Source organism: Cryptomeria japonica, chromosome 1 (genome assembly GCF_030272615.1).
Source record: "Cryptomeria japonica chromosome 1, Sugi_1.0, whole genome shotgun sequence".
Lineage (NCBI taxonomy): Eukaryota > Viridiplantae > Streptophyta > Pinopsida > Cupressales > Cupressaceae > Cryptomeria > Cryptomeria japonica.
Genome location: NC_081405.1, coordinates 633,815,569 through 633,836,195, shown reverse-complemented (window position 1 = coordinate 633,836,195; position 20,627 = coordinate 633,815,569). Strand labels below are relative to the sequence as shown.

General features: G+C 37.8%; 1 protein-coding gene across 1 annotated transcript in view; it reads right to left on the bottom strand.

Moving 5' to 3' along the window:
• LOC131042486 (pentatricopeptide repeat-containing protein At1g80270, mitochondrial) overlaps positions 1-19,525 on the bottom strand; it is a 102,710-nt gene extending 83,185 nt beyond the window's left edge. Inside the window, exons 1-3 of the mRNA XM_057975794.2 lie at positions 19,301-19,525; positions 18,567-18,766; positions 17,971-18,329 (exon numbers count right to left, since the gene is read on the bottom strand). Of these exons, the coding sequence (XP_057831777.2) occupies positions 17,971-18,329; positions 18,567-18,766; positions 19,301-19,428 (687 nt within the window). The 5' untranslated portion in view covers positions 19,429-19,525. The remainder of the gene's footprint in view (positions 1-17,970; positions 18,330-18,566; positions 18,767-19,300) is intronic.
• Positions 19,526-20,627: the final 1,102 nt, after the last annotated feature.

The following is a 20,627-nucleotide window of genomic DNA, read 5'->3' as shown; positions in this document are numbered from 1 at the left end:
ATCTCCAAGGAGCATAGTTAAAAATAGATTAAAAACTTCAAATAGCATTATGACAAAAGGCAACAAAGCAATCTAGAGAGAAAAAATAAGGCCTTCACCTATCACAGACCCAAGCTGGTAAAACATAAATATCCTCGGAGCAAAACACACAACGAAACATAAATGTTAAGGTTCGCAATCATGCCCAATGTTATTAAATAGCTAAAAAGGTCTACATAAACTGATTATCAAATTAACTGCTTCACATGTCTCATTTCTAATACAGAAACTATATTTGCTATTTTTCTATTGGCTTGGTACTAGAATGCACTACTAAGCTTACAAGACCATTTGACTTGAAAAGCACACCCACGAGTTTAATACAGAAAGTTCCACATCACATCAAGATTTGCACCAGCCATGTTTTTTTCTAGTTGCAGACAAATTAATAGAGAAAGTCCCACATCATAGCAAGATCATTGCACAGAAAACAGGCCTTGCCAGGCTCAAACTTAGAACACCATAATGTGGGATGCATTTAGCACGAAGAATGTGCCTTCCTTGTTATCAGATAAAGATTGTCATTATGCACCCACTCTTCCTTATTTTTAGACAATAGCCTGGATGGCTTTATGGTTCTACAAAGAGTAAAACTATCAAAAACAACTGGTAAATATTCATATAGATGCATCTAAATTAACTATGTTTTCTGAAAACTACATGGCCAAGAATGATCGATCCAATTAAGCAGCGAAACTTTTAAGGGATGGAAAATATTTTCCAAGTAATAAATGATTGTCCATCTTTACAATTGTAGGAAATCTAAGGAAAAATATGAAATATCCCAAACCAAGGATGCTCGATATATATAACCAAATTTCCCTTAAATAGTAATATCAATGATGATTGCAAACCCAAAAACAATTAATTCTCAAAACTCAGAGTCACAATTTCAGACATACAACTTAAATATCACAAATATAAACTTCAATGCTTTTATCATAAATTCTGCTTCAGAAGAACTCGGGCAATAAAGGAATAATAATTTGTATCAGAATTTGAGAATAATTTCAGAACCTGTCCTTAATGTACAGAAATAGGGTGCACCAGTGGCCTAGGATTATAAACAATTTGCTACGCCTCAGCAACTAGCGTTGCAAGACGTTGGCTTCATTTCAATTCAGTCTACACACTCTTAAGGAACTCCTCAACCAAGCCAATGACCTGGACTTCGGTGCACTTCATGCACCGAAACGTCCGAGCAAATATTTGAATCTGTTTCTTCACAACAGGGAGCCGCCTCAAGGAATACAATCTACCCCACAATAGATGATGCACCAAGATTCACGATTTTGAAATTACATCAGAATATTGTGCACCAATTATTACAGAGCTACAGAAATAAACCTTCGCCTAGAATTATTGGAGCCCACAAATATTTACTTCCTCGACTATAGTCAAGCCTCCATATATCAATATTATTATTATTCCCTACTATAGTTGATGTGCTTCAACAGATAAGTCCCACTCCCGATAATATAATCTTCAGCTTCGTTGGGCAAATAGAATAAAATACTCGGCCAAGATTTTAATATCGCTTTAGCTCAAATCATCATTCACGGTCATACCAAGCTTATGAAAACAAATATAACTCAGTCCATACAAAGTATTAAAGAGGTCTTTTGTATATGTGATGATTTATATCAATAGGGCACGCTGACAATATCAATCACTGGAGATAATGTTATCCTTTTCCCTCAAACAACAGACTGGCAATGTATCCATCTTTATTTCGGGACCAACCATAAACCTCTGTAAATTTGTCTTCAAATGAAGACTTCTCAAATTTGGCTCAGTTGTGAACTCCGTCGCGAATCCACCCCTCGGAAGAATTAGGTTTTCGTCTAGCCCTTCTTCGAACTCTTGAAGGTTTCCATCTACAGAAATCATAAACGTTTATGAATTCCAAAAGCATGCATTACAACTCCTAGCAAGCCTCCTTATATAGACCTCCAGGAGCTTTCTAGACGATAAGGCCGACTTGAAAAATGGAAACTTTATTTAATAAAGTGACAATATAATATTTTTATTATTTAATTAGATTAATTAATATTAAGTCATCAATGAATATATATTTCTATTTTGATAACTTAATAAGAATCAATTTAACTAAATGTCACCTTAAAAATTGGGGACATTATAGTCCTCCCGGCCCAAACATTGCTTGTCCTCAAGCAATGCTCTGTTGTACCACTAGGATCCCAAACTAGCCATATGAAAAACACTATATCATTCCGCTGCACCATTCTGATGCAACCTACAATACTAAACCCTGCAACTCTGTTTTTTCGAAACCTTCCCACTATCAAGTTAATTAATAGTGCCCAAATCATCACGCTGTCCCATTCATCAAAAATGAGGAAATAGAGGCATCTCACAGAGCTATTAAATAAAAACAACTCTCCAACCCCACACGATCTTCCATGGAAGTGCGGAATACTCATCCTGGGTGCACAAAAACGCATATCAGCCCATCCTAGTTGTTGATGAAAACTCGAACAACACCCATGAATCTGTAATGTCCCCGATATAATTAAATAGTCAATTTAAATAATTTATTGTAAGGCCCTGCACTTAATAATATCTTTCAGGCCCTTTTATTAATTAGTTAGTTATAAACTTTTTGGTGTCGGCCCGTTTGTAACCCTTCGGGAAACTTCCCAGAGCCCATTTATAAGGCCGAGTTTGGCATAGTTGTAGGTATGGTGAATTTGATGTTTTCTTTGTATTTGCGAATTACAGTTGGAGTTTCGTTTTGTTACAAGTTCGGAGGTGCAAGATCCTCCCTATTCTGTAATCGCAATTTCGGTGGTTAGCAACCACCCTAGTCTGTCGTTGGAGATATCATTTCTGATATTTCACTTTGTACTTCATTGTCGGATTTATCTCTACCGTATGGAATATAATTACAAATATCTGGTTCTTGGCCCTTCAATGTTGTTGGGGAATACACTGTGTTGATGATTCATTCCTGTATCGTGCTTCCGAAGATTTGTCGTTCGCAGTAAGTCATACGGTACTTATTGCACGTGGTTTGGAGTAGTAACTGTACGGTAACCATACGGAGGTGAAGTAGACTTCATCATACGGGTGAGGCATCGTCATCGTACGGATGAAGTAGTGTCCCTGTCGCCGTACGAGTGGAGTGCAGCCACCGTACAGGCCTGTGTAGTCACCATATGGATTGTTTCCATACGAACAACACAATTGGGGTTTGACGTACGGGGTGAGAGTCTTTAGGTGAGGTTCCGTACGGCTGGGGTGTCGTTGAGAAGGTGTCGTACGGCTGGGGGTGTCGTTGGGTACATTACAGTGGTATCAAAGCCAAAATCCTACCAGCCTGTGGAATGCTTGGGATGACTACAAAAATGGAAGAAAGGGACAACGAAATTGCTGCCAATAAAATCTCCAAGTGGTATAACAAATATCAAAAGAGGAGGAATTCTATGACATTTCAAGAATATCTAGTTCTGATAGGAAAATGTATACATGTGCATGAGGAGGTTATCTGAATCTTTGATGAATACTCAAGTGAACCTGAGGAGATCAAGGTTGCCGAATCCTTTGATAGGTACTATGTAAGGAAAAGAAAAGAGGAGTTGGATCCTGAATTAGGAACTCAATCAGAATCAAAGAAAGATGAAGACAAGTTCACATGTTTACCCTAGTGACAGGAGGATATGGACAAGCCAGAGACAACAATTGTCCCTTCAAGTGGAGAACACTTAAACTTTCATGACAGCTACAAGGATGAAGTTGTTTGTATGAATTTTGTCAAGCCAACAGTGGTTGATCAACTTCATGGAGATGCGAACTCTAGCAATGATCCCTTACAGGAGCAATCTCTACAGTTGGTTGAATAAGAAATTTACCCTTTGGTTGGGCATGAGGCGTGCATGATTGTCATCTCTCCTTGTGACTGGCATCTATATGAAGAAAGCAAGTTGGATTTTGATGAGTTATTCCTCAACTCTGAGCAAGGCAATGTTTATATCAAAGTGGAGCAACGCAAGTTAATTGGGGATTTGCAGGTGGTGCTCGCAACCTTTGTGTGGCGTCAAGCTTTCAGCGGATATGACTACCAACATCTGCGCATGGTCTAGGACCCCGGAGCTTGTCAGATGGCAGATAGTTGCAGATTGCTTGATGGCAAGCAATCTTTGGGTCGGGAGGAGTGTAATGTCCCTGATATAATTAAATAGTCAATTTAAATAATTTATTGTACGGCTCCGCACTTAATATCTTTCGGGCACTTTTTATTAATTAGTTAGTTATAAACTTTTTGGTGTCGACCCGTTTGTAACCCTTCTGGAAACTTCCCAGAGCCCATTTATAAGGCCGAGTTTGGCATAGTTGTAGGTATGGTGAATTTGATGTTTTCTTTGTATTTGTGAATTCTAGTTGGAGTTTCGTTTTGTTGCAGTTTCGGAGGTGCAAGATCCTCCCTATTTTATAATCGCAGTTTTGGTGGTTAGCAGCCACCCTAGTCTATCGTTGGAGATATCATTTCTGATATTTCACTTTGGACTTCATTGTCGGATTTATCTCTACCGTGTGGAATATAATTACAAATATCTAGTTCTTGGCCATTCAATGTTGTTGGGGAATACACTGTGTTGATGATTCATTCCTGTATCGTGCTTTCGAAGATTTGTTGTACGTGGTACGGTACTTATTGCGCGTGATCTGGAGTAGTAACCGTACGGAGGTGAAGTGGACTTCATCGTACGGGTGAGGCATCGTCACCGTACGGGTGAAGTAGTGTCCCTGTCGTCGTACGGGTGGAGTGCAGCCATCGCACGGTCATGTGTAGTCACCGTGTGGATTGTTTCCGTACGAACAGCACAATTGGGGTTTGACGTACAGGGTGAGAGTCTTCGGGGGAGGTTTCGTACGGCTGGGGTGTCGTCGGGGAAGGTGTCGTACGGATGGGGGTGTCGTTGGGTACATTACAGAATCTGAAAATCAAACTTATGATGATATAAAAGGTGCCTCTAATGACCAATGACGATAGAGCCTTATTGTTATACCAACCTCCAATAATAAAGAGATGATCCATCTCTCTCCAAAACACCCAAACAGTTGTTTTTCCTAGAAGACAACCTGAGATCTTTATGTTGTCATCATGCCATGTACCCAGGCTCAGCTGAAACTTATCCTCTTCAAGTAAATACCACTCAACATGAAGAACATTGGACACACGCATTTCATACTTGAGAATTGAATAACTCCATACTCCAATAATGTATCATGAGGTATAATTGTATCAGTAGCTTCTCCAAGAGAGTCCACATGCTTCTCTAAGAGAGATGAGTCCCTAAATTCTCCATGAATGACCAAAAACTCAACCAAAACAATTATGCCTCCCTCTACATTCGTAGATATAACACTAGTGGCTGATTCACCTAGTGTATGCACAGCTACTCCATCTTTGTCAATGATTTGAGCCTCCAATGAATTGTCTAAAAGTTGAAACTTATGATCCTCATGATGCAAAGTAGATACCCAAACAAAATTTCCTGAATCATACCTCTTCTCTTGTTCACGCCAATTTGAATGTTCTTCTTGCTTGCTCGACTCAAGGGGTTTATGCCCTGTATGCTCCATCTCCATGTTTACTTCCCTTGGAAGAAATAGTGATTGAAGATAGGCTTCTCTTCGTTGTCTTGCTTGTTCTATATGACTGCAGCATTCCTCAACCTCTTGGAAGTGCTGTCTTGTTTGGGCAGCCAACAACTTTGCCTTCCAATCTCTTTCTGACCATCCACCATACATACTTTGTGTCTTCTTTACATCTTCCATGCTGAAATATACAAATTCATACTCCTTGTGGCTTGGATACATAGCAAATGCCTCATGTTTGGCTCTCAAAAATTGAATGCCAACATTGGGAGACTCCATAACATTATCATCTTCATGTTTAAAGGTTGTCAGCTCATGCTTTTGCAAAGGTAAGGAACTGCTGCTCCAGTTTAGGAAATCAATCCTTTCCTCTTGCGCCTGCATGGTGCCTTTATGGATCTTGGTTAGTTCTCCTCTTATGAGTGGATGATTATCCATAAGTGTTGGTTCAAGAGTTGTCTTCAACTATAAAACCAATGTATCACCTGTCATAACTTTTGTCCCACAGTTGCAAGTGATACTCGTCCTCTTTTCTAAAAACTTCATATCGGAGCCCCACAAATTCTTCACCTATGTATCTACTCTTCATATAGACTTGTTGCTCCTTGCATGCAACTGATTGAATTCCCAATTTGGATGATGAAGAATGTCTCAAGCTTAACTCCAAGCTAAGCTTATCAACTTCTCTTTCTTCCTTCTTAATGCATCTAAACATATCTTATTAAGTTGGAGGCACTAATCTCTATCTGGAAGTAGGTGTATGTAATTTGATTTCATCACAACCAAAGCTTCTTTGAGGACTTGTAAGGGAGCAAGGAATAGTTCTCGTTCAAGGCCTTTGTCTCCATCTTGAGTCTTCAAACAATAATCCCCTAGCATTTGAGTGTCATCAATGTGAGCTAGGGCAGCAATAACCTTGTCTTCGATTACTCTTAATTGTCCTTCCAAGTGATGCGACTCTTGAAGTCTAACATCTCCAAATAAATGTTCTGACTTGTCTCCATAATCATGCAATATCCCTTGACTAATCTGACCTCAAGTTGCTGATTAAACCCTCAAGAAATATTGTCAAACACTTTGCATACAACCTCTTTACTTGTTGTTTCTACGTTTCAGTCTGATAATGATTGCTGGTGAAGACTATACCAAACTCAACTCCACGGTAAGCTCCTCTATCCGTAACTGTGACTCCTGATGGGCCAACTGGGTGCTCTCCAATGAGTCCGTAGTCACCTCAAGTTCATGAGTGAGCTCGTCAACCTCCTCTTCCTTCCCCTTCAATGCATCGTAGCAAATACAATCCCACTCAAGAAGAAAGTAACTATTAGTAAGTAGCTGCAAGTAATTATGTTTCATTATCCCAACTGGATTCTCGTAGTGAATGGAACTCTGCAAGGGAAAAGCCACTATCACCGTGCTCATCTAACATAGGAGTACCCCAACCAAATGTAGCCAACATCTGACATGCAACATCAAAATGCTCTATAGCTGTGGCAATCATGTTGTCATTAACCTTAAGTTGCCCAACCAAATGATGAGGACTCTAAAACTTATAACTCCCATGCAAGTGTTCTGACCCAAAATCTGAACTGTGATATGAAGTTGTATCCACATCACTCACCTCATGGTAAGCAGCATTGTGGGTGCAATCATCAGTGCAGACATCAACAACTAAGGTACTGCTGCTACGTACCTCATAGGATGGCTCAAAAGACATTGTAGAAGCTGTTGTTTTGACAATCTCTTCGCATACTTCTTCTTCCATAGTAACTACATGTCCATCCAACTCACAATCCTGGGATTCCATGTCAACATATGAACTTTCTACTTGTTTTCTAAGGTCTGATCTGAAAAATCAGACTCACCATGACATGAATCCACATCACACCTTGCACCATTAGTACCCAAATCTTGAGTACCTTAATGTGACAACTTAATAGAAGCATCTTGCACATGTGTAGTCACTGCTGTCTCATGCCGATGCAAAATTTCATCACTGCTATCATGTAAATCAGAACTGTTATGGGTCAATATCTCCATGCAATCTTCATTCTTGACACTGGTATCATGAGTGTCAAAACTCAAGGTCACTCCCACAACACTTTCTGAACTTGCCATGACTTTCAAATCATCATTACGCTCAAGTGGAAGACTGTGTCATAAAGATCAGACTTGTTATCATGACTAATAACAACTTCTTGAGCACTAATAATATCAACGTTCTCTTCAAAACTCGCCTTCTTTTCCATTATTTCCTTTATACTGATAAGATTATTTGTATTAGTGTTTGCTTTCTTTTTCTTTGCAAACAAGGGATCGAAAATTTCCGGATGTTGTAAAAACCTTGTTAAATTCCTATCATAGTTTTGAAAGGCATGCATTAGCTCTGGCATGAGTTCCTGTATAGGCTTCATTTTACCCATACTGAAACAAAAACAAGAGTGTTGGTTACTCTAATATCAACTGTGGGAGCTCAATGATTTCCAACCCCAACAAGATGGTAGGAAACCGCTCTGATACCACTATAATATCCCTTGACTAATCTGACCTCAAGTTGCTGATTAAACCCTCAAGAAATATTGTCAAACACTTTGCATACAACCTCTTTACTTGCTGTTTCTATGTTTCAGTCTGATAATGATTGTTTGAAATGATGTCAAATGTGATTTAAATGCTTTCAAATGGTTACTAAGACGTCTAGGCAAAGAACCATAATGCAAATGCAATTCTTTTTGTCTGTTTGAATACATATAGATGACCCACACAATGTAAATATGCACCTACAGCAGCTAAACATTAATATAAACAGTTGCCATGCAAACTAAACATGAGAGAGACAACTCTTGGCATTCAAACTCCTTGTGACTACAATGATATTAGAATGCAATGAGATTGCTTACAAACTAGAATGACAAGCAAAAGGCCAAGACTCTTGGCTTATAATGATGTATCAAATGCAAGTACCAAACTTATATAAATGTGCATCTACAGCTACTTAAGAACAGCAACTAATACAACTGAAAAATGATGCCAACTACACTAGAAAAACATGAAAGAACCTGATGCAAAGAAGTTCTTATGATTGATGAAGATGTGGCAGATCCTTGTGCAAAGAATGGAGTTTCTTTGAAGCCAAATCGTGCCTCTCATGCGGCCGCCCCTGTTCTAGCATGAACTTCTGATATTAAGGCATAGCAGCAATAATGAAGATCTTCAACAATGTCTTCTTCCGATGTATTTAAAACTGCAAAAAGATATTCTCTGAAAACCCCTTGAAGATTCTGAAAAAAATGTAAATCTTGTCCAATGAAGTACCAACTGGACCTCTGTATGAAGCCCACAGTCAAGCAATGATTCAGCTGGTCTTTCACAACCTCAAGATTGCATAAACACTAAAGAGATTTCGTTCTCCAATGCTGAAGTTGCTTGAAACCCTAGGTCTCAATGCACAACACCCAAAAGCAAAGACAAATGATCATCAATATGAGTTTAATTTGCTTTTTGAAACCATTTATATCCTCTCAACTCTTAAATGCCTTTAATTCCCTTTTGAAATCCACTTTAGGGTTTTAATAGAACTTTATAATAACTTTTCAAAAGGGTCGATCCCTTCATTGGTGCAAAACAAAATAATATAGAGTATATATTAATAATCACTTATATCACCCTTGAAATTGGTACTTTATATTATTCCTCATATGCACTTTATAATTTGACTTTATAATCATTAAATGTCCTTTTGTAATAAAGTCAAATAAACTTAAAGTCAAAAAAATGCTCTCACTTTATAATTTGACTTTATGATATTAAATCCCCTTTAATTATAAAGTCACATGAAGTCAATATAATATTCCCTTAAAATAATTAATTATTATTAAAGTAACACTTTAATAATAATTAAATGTCATAACTCCATTAATAACCATTATTTAATGATTCTGACTTCATCACTGGCTAACCCACTACTCTCACTGTAAATCTGGATGCCTTACTAAAAATACTAAGGGTCCCTCTCTAATAGTAAGTCCCTCAAAACGGAACTGGAAACCTCTGAATATCAATGCCTCAGAGCAACTGAAAGATCTGGTGAGATAAACACTTACAACGGCCACCTAAAGAGATCCAAAACTCCGAAACTGGACCCTCTAATCCACCATACTATCCTACGGGGGTCAAAATAATAAGCTAATCCCTTGAACTCTAATTCTCACGAAAATGGGGAAATTACAAATCATGCCATTCAAAAACAACTATCTTCATAACCAATATTTCACAAAACTCACATTTTGAAGCTAGGCCAACATCATGCTCAATCAAAGGATTACCATCACAACAGTGAGAAGAATCATTTACCTCATGCTCTTCTTCAGCTACAGATGCAAAATCAAACAGTGAGCGATCTGAATTTTCAACTTTGACTTCATACTTATCAATCCATTCTTGAGTGTCTGCAATGCGAGGCTTATATGATTGCCAAATTTTGCTGGTCACTCCCAAGAAATTAGAATCATGTGCATGCCTCTTCAAAGTGTCTTTGCTGTCCTTTATTGCATCTACTTTGAAGGTAGGTTGCTTCCCCATAAGTGCTGGTCTGTGAGGTGTGTCCTGCTGAAAGTCGCATATTCTCCTAGCTGCCTTAGTTGCCATTAAACTAATCAACACCTGCACCTGTTGAGACATGGACCAGCTAGGACTCGAACCTAGGACCTTCCATACGCTGCTGGAATGCTCTACCACTGAGCTACTGGCCCCTCTTGGACCAGTCCATCGTCGGTCCGGGTGTGGCTTATTTGCAATGTATGCTATCGGGTTAATAGCCCGATAGCATATTGGTGCCGATTCATTATGAATCGACACCAATATGCTATCGGGTCTAGTAACCCAATAGCATATGATCGGCACTTAACTAATATTAAGCAAGTCACCAATCAAAACAAAAACGCAATCGGATATTATTCATTGTTAACCCGATAACATATAGTTATCAACTTTTAATATAAATTAATTATATATATATATTTCTTGGCAAGGATTTCTTCATCTGATCGATGCTATTTCATCAACACTCCCTCTTAGCTCGGGAAGATGAATGACAACATATCTAGCATCACATTTCTCATGATGGTCAGGATTCCTTATGGAGTCTCATAATCTCACTCTACAGAGGATCATATCACTCAAACACGTGATATGAAGTATCACCTAAACACGTGATACAAAAATCATATCACCTAAGCATGTGACATGAAGTATCACCTAAACACGTGATACAAAAGTTCACCACAATAACTTGTGATGACAAGATATCACCTAAGCACGTGATATCAGTATTGCAAAGCAAGCAATACTAAGGATAAAAACACGAGAATAATTAAATCCTCATTTTATCCATATTGTGGTATGTGCACTGACATTTCAAAATGTCTTTGCCACGATATAATTATGGCACATCCATAACATACCAGGAATCACACATGATATCTGGTTTGATCATTATAAGATCGTCACCTTATAATGTCTACATACAAGTGTCCATTATCTAAGAGATCGTCACCTCTTAGAAATGTACACAGGGGGTGGAGCCCATAAAAGTCATAGCATGACAAAGAAGTTTACACATTAAACATCTTTATTAATATATGTACAAATTACAAAGCAAATTACCTTTCAATCATACCAAGACCTTTTCCGAAGTGCTCAACTTTCACCCTGGAAAGTGGTTTGGTAAGAATATCTACTGTCTGGTCCCCTGTACAAATGTATTCCAACTGGATCACATTCTTGTCTACCATGTCTCACACATAATGGTATGGAATCTCAATATGTTTGGATCTATCATGAAACACCGGATTCACTGAGAGTTTTATGCAACTCTGGTTGTCACAATGAATAACTGTAGGTTTCATTGGTTCACCAAATAACCCTACAAGCAACTTCCTAAGCCATACTACCTCTCGAGCAACCATGGAAGCTGCAATATACTCGGCCTCAGTGGAACTCTGTGCGACTGATGACTGTTTTCTGCTGATCCAAGATATCATGGCTGAACCTAAACTGAAGCAACATCCTGAGGTGCTTTTCCTATCAATTACACTTCCAGCCCAATCTGAATCTGTGAGTCCATGTAAATCCAAATCAACTCTCTTATACATGAGACCAAGATTTAAAGTACCTTGTAGATATCTCATGATGTGTTTTACTGCTACCAGGTGTATCTCCTTTGGTTAACACATAAACTAACTCAAAGCATTAACTGCGTAACAGATATCTGGTCTTGTATTTACCAGATACATCAGGGACCCAATCATTTGCCTGTATAGAGTAGGATCTGTGGGTTGTGATTCTGTTGCTGCTCCCTTAAGTCTATGAAGGTTTGTTTCCATCGGAGAAATCATAGGTCTGCAATTTAACATTCCAAATCTCTTCAAAATGTCCAAGGTATACTTACCCTGGTTTAGTATGATGCCATCAGAATTTTGCCATACTTCTAATCCTAGGAAGTAATGAAGGAGTCCCAAGTCCTTCATGTCAAATTCTTTAGCAAGGTCTTTCTTGCACTGATCTATGAGGTGATTTTCCCTGTGATTAACAAATCATCAACATATAGAATCAATATCAACATATCACCTTTGTTTTGTTTATAGTAAAGATTTGGATCTGCATCATTCTTTGAGAAACCTAGCCCTGTGAGATAAGTATCAATTCTTTCATACCAAGCCCTGGGAGCCTGTTTAAGCCCATAAAGAGCTTTCTTGAGTCTACACACATGAGACTCTGCATTATGAATCTCAAATCCTTCAAGTTGCTCTAGATATACTTCTTCTGCAATCTTTCCATTAAGAAATTTTGTCTTTACATCCATCTGATGTACTTTCCATCCTTTTGTTGCGGCAATGGCTAAGACTACTCTTACTGAGGTGTATCTGGCCACAGGTGCAAAGGTTTCTTCGTAATCAATTCCTTCCTTTTGTGAGAACCCTCTGGCTACAAATCTGGCCTTGTGTTTCTCAATGCTGCCATCTGCAGCATGGTTGATCTTGAAGAGCCATTTGGAAGATACAATAGATTTTCCAGCTGGCCTAAGAACAATCTCCCAAACATCATTTTTTACAATGGACTCGTATTCATCAAACATGGCATCCTTCCATACTTGATGTTTAAGTGCATCTGATACATTGGAAGGTTCAGCTTTTGAAAGGTCATTCATGAGGGCAACATACCTGGTGAATCTGTTAGGCCTTTTGCTTTCTCTGAAGGATCCTGAAGGGGCAGCATACTTATGAGCTTCTTCTAAAGTTTTGGTGGCCCATAGTGGTCTTTTCTTGAGATTTTCTCTAGGTGGATTTTGAATTTCACCTTCATTTTCCTCAAGATTCTCCCTCTAAAACTCAGGAGCAAGATCTTCATCTATGCTAGGAGCAGGAACATGGACTTCAGGTTCTATAGAACTTTGGGCTTTCATGAAGGCTAAGTCTTCTTCAAAAATTACATCCCTACTAAGTTCAATATGCCTCTGACCAGGTATGTAGATTCTGTAGGCCTTGGAGGTTTCACTATACCCAACAAATATTCCCCTTTTTCCTAAAGGCTCTAGTTTTAACCTTTTCTCTTTAGGTACATGGATATAAACAGGGCATCCAAATATTCTAAGATGGCTAATATCTGGCTTTGTTTTAGTAAAAACTTCCTCAGGGGTTTTATCTTCAATATGGGAGTGAGGACATCTATTTTGGATATACACGGCAGTGCAGGAGGCTTCTGCCCAAAGATGGGTATCTAGGTTCTGATCAAGAAGCACAGATTTGGCAGCTTCTACAATTGTCCTATTTTTCCTCTCAGCTACCCCATTTTGTTGAGGATTATAAGGTACAATAAACTCCCTCTTAATCCCAACATTTTTCTAAAAATCTTTAAATAGATCTGAGGTGTATTCCCCCCCATTGTCAGTTCTTAGGGTTTTAACTTTATTACCTAAGAAGTTTTTTGTTAGGGTTTTAAATTCTTTAAACTTATTAAGGATCTCTTCTAATTCTTTACATTTCAGAAAGTAGATCCGAGTTTTTCTAGAGTAGTCATCCACAAATATTACATAATACAAAAATTCCCCTAAAGAGGGTACTGACATAGGTCCACATACATCAGAGTGGACTAATTCTAAAACATTACTTGTTTTCCTAGTACTATTTTGAAAAGAGCCCTTAGTATTTTTACCTAGGGCACATCCCTTGCATGCCCCTGAATGATATTGCTTTAACTTGGGTAAACCTGTGACAAGGTTTTCCATAGATGATAAAGCTCTGAAATTCAGGTGACCTAGTCTTCTATGCCAAACTTCATTAGCATTTGCAACTTCATGGATTAGGGCCAGGTTGTGCTCTGTGCATAGCTCATATAAGTAACCTTGTCTTTGACCAATGGTTTTGGCTTTCTTGATGGATGAATTCTTTGGCCAAGCCAACACTTTGTTGTCCATGAAGGTCACCCTATACCCATTATCCTCTAGTGCTAAGATCGAGACTAGGTTCCTCTTGATGCCTGGGACATATAGTACTCCTGTAAGTTGTAATGATAAGCCTGACTTCAGTCTGATGGTGCAGGTTCCAATTCCTCTAACTAGATATGCAGAGTCATCTCCGATTGTTACTTCCTCATCGGTCTCCTCTATCATGAAGTCTAACAGTTCTCTGAACCCTGTAATATGTCTGGATGAGCCACTGTCAATCACCCATGAGTTAGCCTTGTTTGATACTTGGTTTGAAAGTGCTGAGTATAACACATATTTCTCGGAATCATCTTCGTCCTTTGACTTTCAAACTTTGACAAATGTAGCTTGTTTAGATCTTTCAGGACATTTAGCAACATAGTGCCCGAACTTGTCACACCTGAAGCATTGAATATGAGAGAGATCCTTCTTGGAGGTATTCTTGCCTTGATGTCCTTTCCTCTTCTTGAATTGTGTCTTCTTTCTTTTCTTATTAGAGTTGGTGTTTAGAACTTGAAGATCTTCATCTATATTCTTATGCTTAATCCCTTTCTTATTCAACCTTGATTCTTCTTGAAGACAATCCGCTCTTAGCCTCTCAAAATTTGGATATTTAGCCCTTGCACTAATGCCTTGAACGAACGTTTCCCAGACACTAGGTAACCCATCTAGAGCAATGAGTGTTAACTCTTTGCTTTGGATTTCATATCCAAGTGTTGCTAGTTCATCCCTTAGGGTAAATATCCGCATGAAGTAGGTATTGATTGACTCCCCTTTTATCATACTTATATGATTTATCTCTCTTTTTAGAGCCAAGGTTCTGCTTGCTTTGGTTATCTCAAATGCATTTTCGAGTGCCTTGAACATATGATAGGCAGCCTCATGTTTCTTTATGATTGGCATAATATTGTTTCTCACTCCGTCAACTATGATCTTGATGGCCTTTTCATTACCCTCGAACCATGTTGTTTTGTCAGGTTCATTCTCAGGTTCTTTAGATTCGACTCTTACAAATGATTCAACTTTATTCTCCTTTAGGATCATCTTAATTCTGAATTTCCATGCTGAGAAATTGTTGCCTCCTTCGAGTCTATGTTCAAATCTGATAGTGCTGGCCATTTGAAGAAATGCGATGTTAGATATCTTCTTGACTTTGAATTTTTCACAAATTTGAATGCCTTAGGTTCGATCTACCGAGGCTCTGATACATGTAGAGACATGGACCAGCTAGGACTCGAACCTAGGACCTTCCATATGCTGTTGGAGTGCTCTACCACTGAGCTACTGGCCCCTCTTGGACCAATCCATCGTCGGTCCGGGTGTGGCTTATTTCCAACACCAACAGCACCTCCTTAGCTAAGTTGTTTTTTTGCCTCCAACCAACTCCATAGTGACATATCCATGACAAACCAAACGTTATCAAACTGAAGGACCTTCTTGTTGGGCAAACTCCTAGTCTCCATAATCAGCTCTCTAAGACAGCATACCTCATATGGCCTTGACATGTATTTCTCCAATGTAATCAGGGGTATGAAGCAAGGAAAATAAATCTCACTACATGACCAGATTTTTGTATTGCTTTCATATGTATGAACATCATCAATATTCAAATCACAATTTGATTCTTTACCAATAAGATGTAGAGTTGGTTCATGCAATGGAACATTAGTAGGATTCATTGCTGATCAATCGATGTTGGTTTGGCCAACCCCAAGAGAACATTTCTTCAACCTGGTTATCATGAAGACTTATGTGTTCTCCACTAGTATGTGCAATGGTTGATTCTCACTGGTCCATATCATCATATGGCTGAAGTGAACTTGTGAACATGGCTTCATCCTCCCTTTCTTCAATGATGACTTCTAAGTTTTCTTTTGGCTTCAGCTCTTTACGTTTCTCATTCATTTCAGTTTTTCCACAAACATCGACTTCCTCTTGACCAAGCGCAATTTGATCTTTCTTTGACTCTGATTGAGTTTTTTTTCGGATACAATTCCTCTTTCCTTTTCCTTCCATAGTACCTATCAAAAGATTCGGTAGCCTTAACCTCCTCATGTTCACTTAAGTATTCATCAAAAAATTTGATAACCTCCTCATTCACAGGTAAAGTAAGTCTTGACAAACTACAATATTCTTGAAATGTTAATAGATCCTTCATCTTTCAATATTTATTATACCATCTGGCAATTGTAGAAGCTACAATTTCATTATCCCTTTCTTCCATTTTTGTAATCAACTTCAGCATCCCACAGGCTGGCAGGGTTTTAGCTCTGATACCACTAAAATATCCCAAACCAAGGATACTAGATATATATAACCAAATTTACCTTAAATAGTACTATCAATGATGATTGCAAACCCAAAAACAATTAATTCTCAAAACTCAGAGTCACAATTTCAGACATACAACTTAAATATTAAAAATATAAACTTCAATGCTTCTGTCATAAATTCTGCTTCAAAAGAACTCGGGCAATAAAGGAAGAATAATTTGCATCAAAATTTGGGAATAATTTCAGAAACTGTCCTTAATGTACAGGGATAGAGCACACCAGTGGCCTGGGATTACAAACGATTTGCTACACCTCAGCACCCAACGTTGCAAGTTGCTGGCTTCATTTCAGTTTAGTCTCCGCACTCTTAAGGAACTCCTCAACCAAGCCAATGACCTGGACTTCAGTGCACTTCATGCACAAAAACCTCCGAACAAATATTTGAATCTACGTTTCTTCACAACAGGGAGCTGCCTCAAGGAATATGATCTACCCCACAATAGATGATGCGCCAAGATTCATGATTCTGGAAATTACATTAGAATATCGTGCACCAATTATTACAGAGCTGCAAAAATAAAACCTTCGCCTACAATGTTTGGAGACCACAAATATTACTTCCCCGACTATAGTCAGGCCTCCATATATCAATATTATTATTATTCCCTACTATAGTTGATGCGCTTCAACAGAGAAGTCCCACTCCTGATAATGTAATCTTCAGCTTCACTAGGCAAATAGAATAAAATATTCGGCCAATATTTTAATATCGCTTTAGCTCAAATCATTATTCACGGCCATACCAACCTTATGAAAACAAATATAACTCAGTCCATACAAAGTATTAAAGAGGTCTTCAGTATATGCGATGATTTATATCAATAGGGCACGCTGACAATATAAATCGCTGGAGATAATGTTATCCTTTTCCCTCAAACAATAGACTGACAATGTATCTATCTTTATTCCAAGACCAACCATAAACCTCTGTAAATTTGTCTTCGAATGAAGACTTCACAAATTTGGAATCCACCCCTCGGAAGAACTAGGTTTTCGTCTAGCCCTTCTTCGAACTCCCTAAGGTTTCCATTCCATCTCCAAAAATCATAAACATTTATCAATTCCAAAAGCATGCATTACAACTCCAAGCAAGCCTCCTTATAAAGACCTCCAAGAACTTTCTAGACGATAAGGCTGACTTGAAAAATGGAAACTTTATTTAATAAAGTGACAATATAATATATTATTATTTAATTAAATTAATTAATATTAAGTCATCAATGAATATTTTATTTATATTTTAATACCTTAATAAGAATCAATTTATCTAAATGTCACCTTAAAAATTGGGGACATTACAAAATATATGATATACTATTGATAAATGTGGGCTTAGAGGATGCTAATAACTCAATGTGCGTTCTAAGTAAAAACTAGAATTTTTGCTTTTTTAAATTTACTGATGTATCTAATTTCTCAAAATTTTAGGAAAAAAATACGGACTGATTAAAAAGTGCCCTGCATTCAAGGCAAGAACATGACAAGTACACTGACCTGGAGGGCTCGTCCAATCATTTGTCGCTTCCTCAGATTCTTTATAATAATGTGAACATCTTCTCTAGTCAGAATATTACCCTCTTCAACCCACTTATCGAGCCTAGCAGGCACAGAGAGGTAGCTACATTCAAAAATAGCTTCAGTTAATTTCACAGTTTTTTCTTTATCTTCTGCTTCTGATAAATGAGGATCAGCCTGATCTTCTTTCCCTTCTGAGACCTCACTCTCTGAACCCATCGCCTCTTCAGCAAGGTGACTCTGTGAGCCCAAAGTGTCTTCCTCTAGGGCAACATCTAGCTCAGAAAACCCCGAATCATCATCATTCCCTTCAATTTTGTTCTCTTCTTTCTTCTCACCTGCATGTATATAGAACCCGGATAATTGCTAGCCAAAGGAAGCATATAAGGCACTAAATAAAATTAATTCTTTGCCAATCAAAAAGAAAACTTTGGGGTGCAAGTTACTACATTCACTAAAAGCCTACTAGCATACTTTTCTCGGGTACTACCAGTACCATCACTACGAGTTGCTTGGATTCTTTGTGGATCCCTGATTTTTGTCAAAGCAAATGTTGTTCTAACTAACCAACCAACCTGCCAGTGATGTGAACCCGCAACCCACTTGAACAAGTACCGAATAGGCACCATAGGAGATGCTTCTAGCAATAATGTGGCCTCCTTGAACAAAACCCTCGCCATTAACCCTGTTTGACTCCTGGACTGCATTGCATTTGGATTTCTCAAGTAAATTAGCAAAGGCTCTCAATGTGCCCTTGCCATTGCCACGAGGAACTCTGCAATTCATGAATTATGTAAGTGTTTTGTGAAAGAGAATTTAGCTAGGCATCCAACCAGTGGCAATAACGAAATAAAATTCTCATACGGATGATAGACACAGAGGATGATCACAATAATTTCACAAACATTTATCTCAGGTCTTTCCAGAAGGTTTTTACTATTTTAAAATACTTTGAAAGCCTCAAAAGACTGATCAAAGTTTTTTTTTGCCTCTCATGCTCTCAGTAATGATAGTTCCTTGCTAGTTTACTTCATTTATCCAAATAAAATATACTGTATTGCTCAGTTTACTTCATCTATCTAAAGAAAATATACCGTATTGCTCTTAATTAAGAAAATGAAATATATTCATATCATTTTTTCTAGGTCTGTTAACACTGATGTGATGTATATATTTCTAGCATGCAAAACTTAGTAAGTGGGACGTAGTGGCAGCCCAAATCCTGAATTTTTTTACAGTTTATCTCTCTTTTATCAGGACTTGTATACGCATTTTTATGAACGTAGAGGGTGAAGCCTGAACAACTTACCTGAGATGCCTGGCTGTTCTTCGTAATGCCCACATGAATATTTTGAAATAAAGTCCGTGCAAGACTAAAATTAACCAGTCCAGTTCTAGAAACCCTTCATAAATCCTAGCGGTGAGCTTCATGTGCATATAACCCTTCCAATCATTCTCTCACACATTTAAGTATATGAAAATTTCTTACCAGAGATATAAAGTCCGATATTTGGTTTAGTGGATTTTCCTTTGGATAGAGTTACGAGAACTTTTTTTAAAATGAAATAGTGCATATAGAAAACTTAATAAAAAATTTTAAAAAGTCTATCCTAATAAATAGTGGATGCAATGGAATTACATGCTAGAGGCACATAAAGGATGAAAACATAATAAAAATTATAAATAATAATTTTGATTTAAAAAGAAAGCATAATCATAATATAGAATGATGGTTAATGCATTGTCTTTGTGATGGATGGTATTATGAAGAAAATTGTGATGGGAACAGTGTCACGTCAATCCAAGATTAGAAAGAAATTGAAGAAACAAGGTAAGATTCTGGAGGATAAAGATACAGGAAAAGACAAGCACAAGAAGGCCAAGGTTGGACGGATGGATTCGCTTGTTGACTAAGAATTGGGACCTCGTCAATGGTCCAAAAACTAATGTTTTCTTATATTTTTTTGTTTTGCTATTTTTTGGTCTCGGTGTTGTTTTTTGGTATTGTGGCTTGTGTACCTCTAAAGATATTAGTAGTAGATACTTTACTCATGGTTGAAGTGCCTTTATAGATATTATTATGGTTATGTAGTTCTTGGCCTATGTGCCTTTCTCTTGATTTTGTTGGTTGTGTCTAGTTTGGTTTAAGATGGATCTAGTATGGGTTGTTTTGGCCTAGATTTGTTTTGTTTTGTCTTTGTACTCTTGGGATCAAGGCCCTTTCCTACTTATATAATCAAAAACATTCATAATGTCAAATATTATGTAAATGAAAAAAAATAAGCTATAAAAGTACAAAATTTATAGGTAGAAGAGGTTCCTTATCATTAGAGTGTCTCAATCTCTATTACACAGGCCCTTTTCATTATCAATAGCCTCCTATCTAATAAGAATATTTTTTTCATTTTTCTTTAGTTTGTCAACAAGAGCAATAGAATATTGATTATAACCAATAATGGTAAAACAATGCAAATTCAATCAAATAAATTTGTTTTGCCCTTGAAGTAGAGCCCATTGACATTGATGAGAAGTTATCAAGGATGGGTTTCCAATGTTCAAAGGAGACTACCCATCTTGACCAACTCAAGGCGAAGGCTAACCTATGTGTTGGTCAACCAATGGAAGGGAGGGCTACT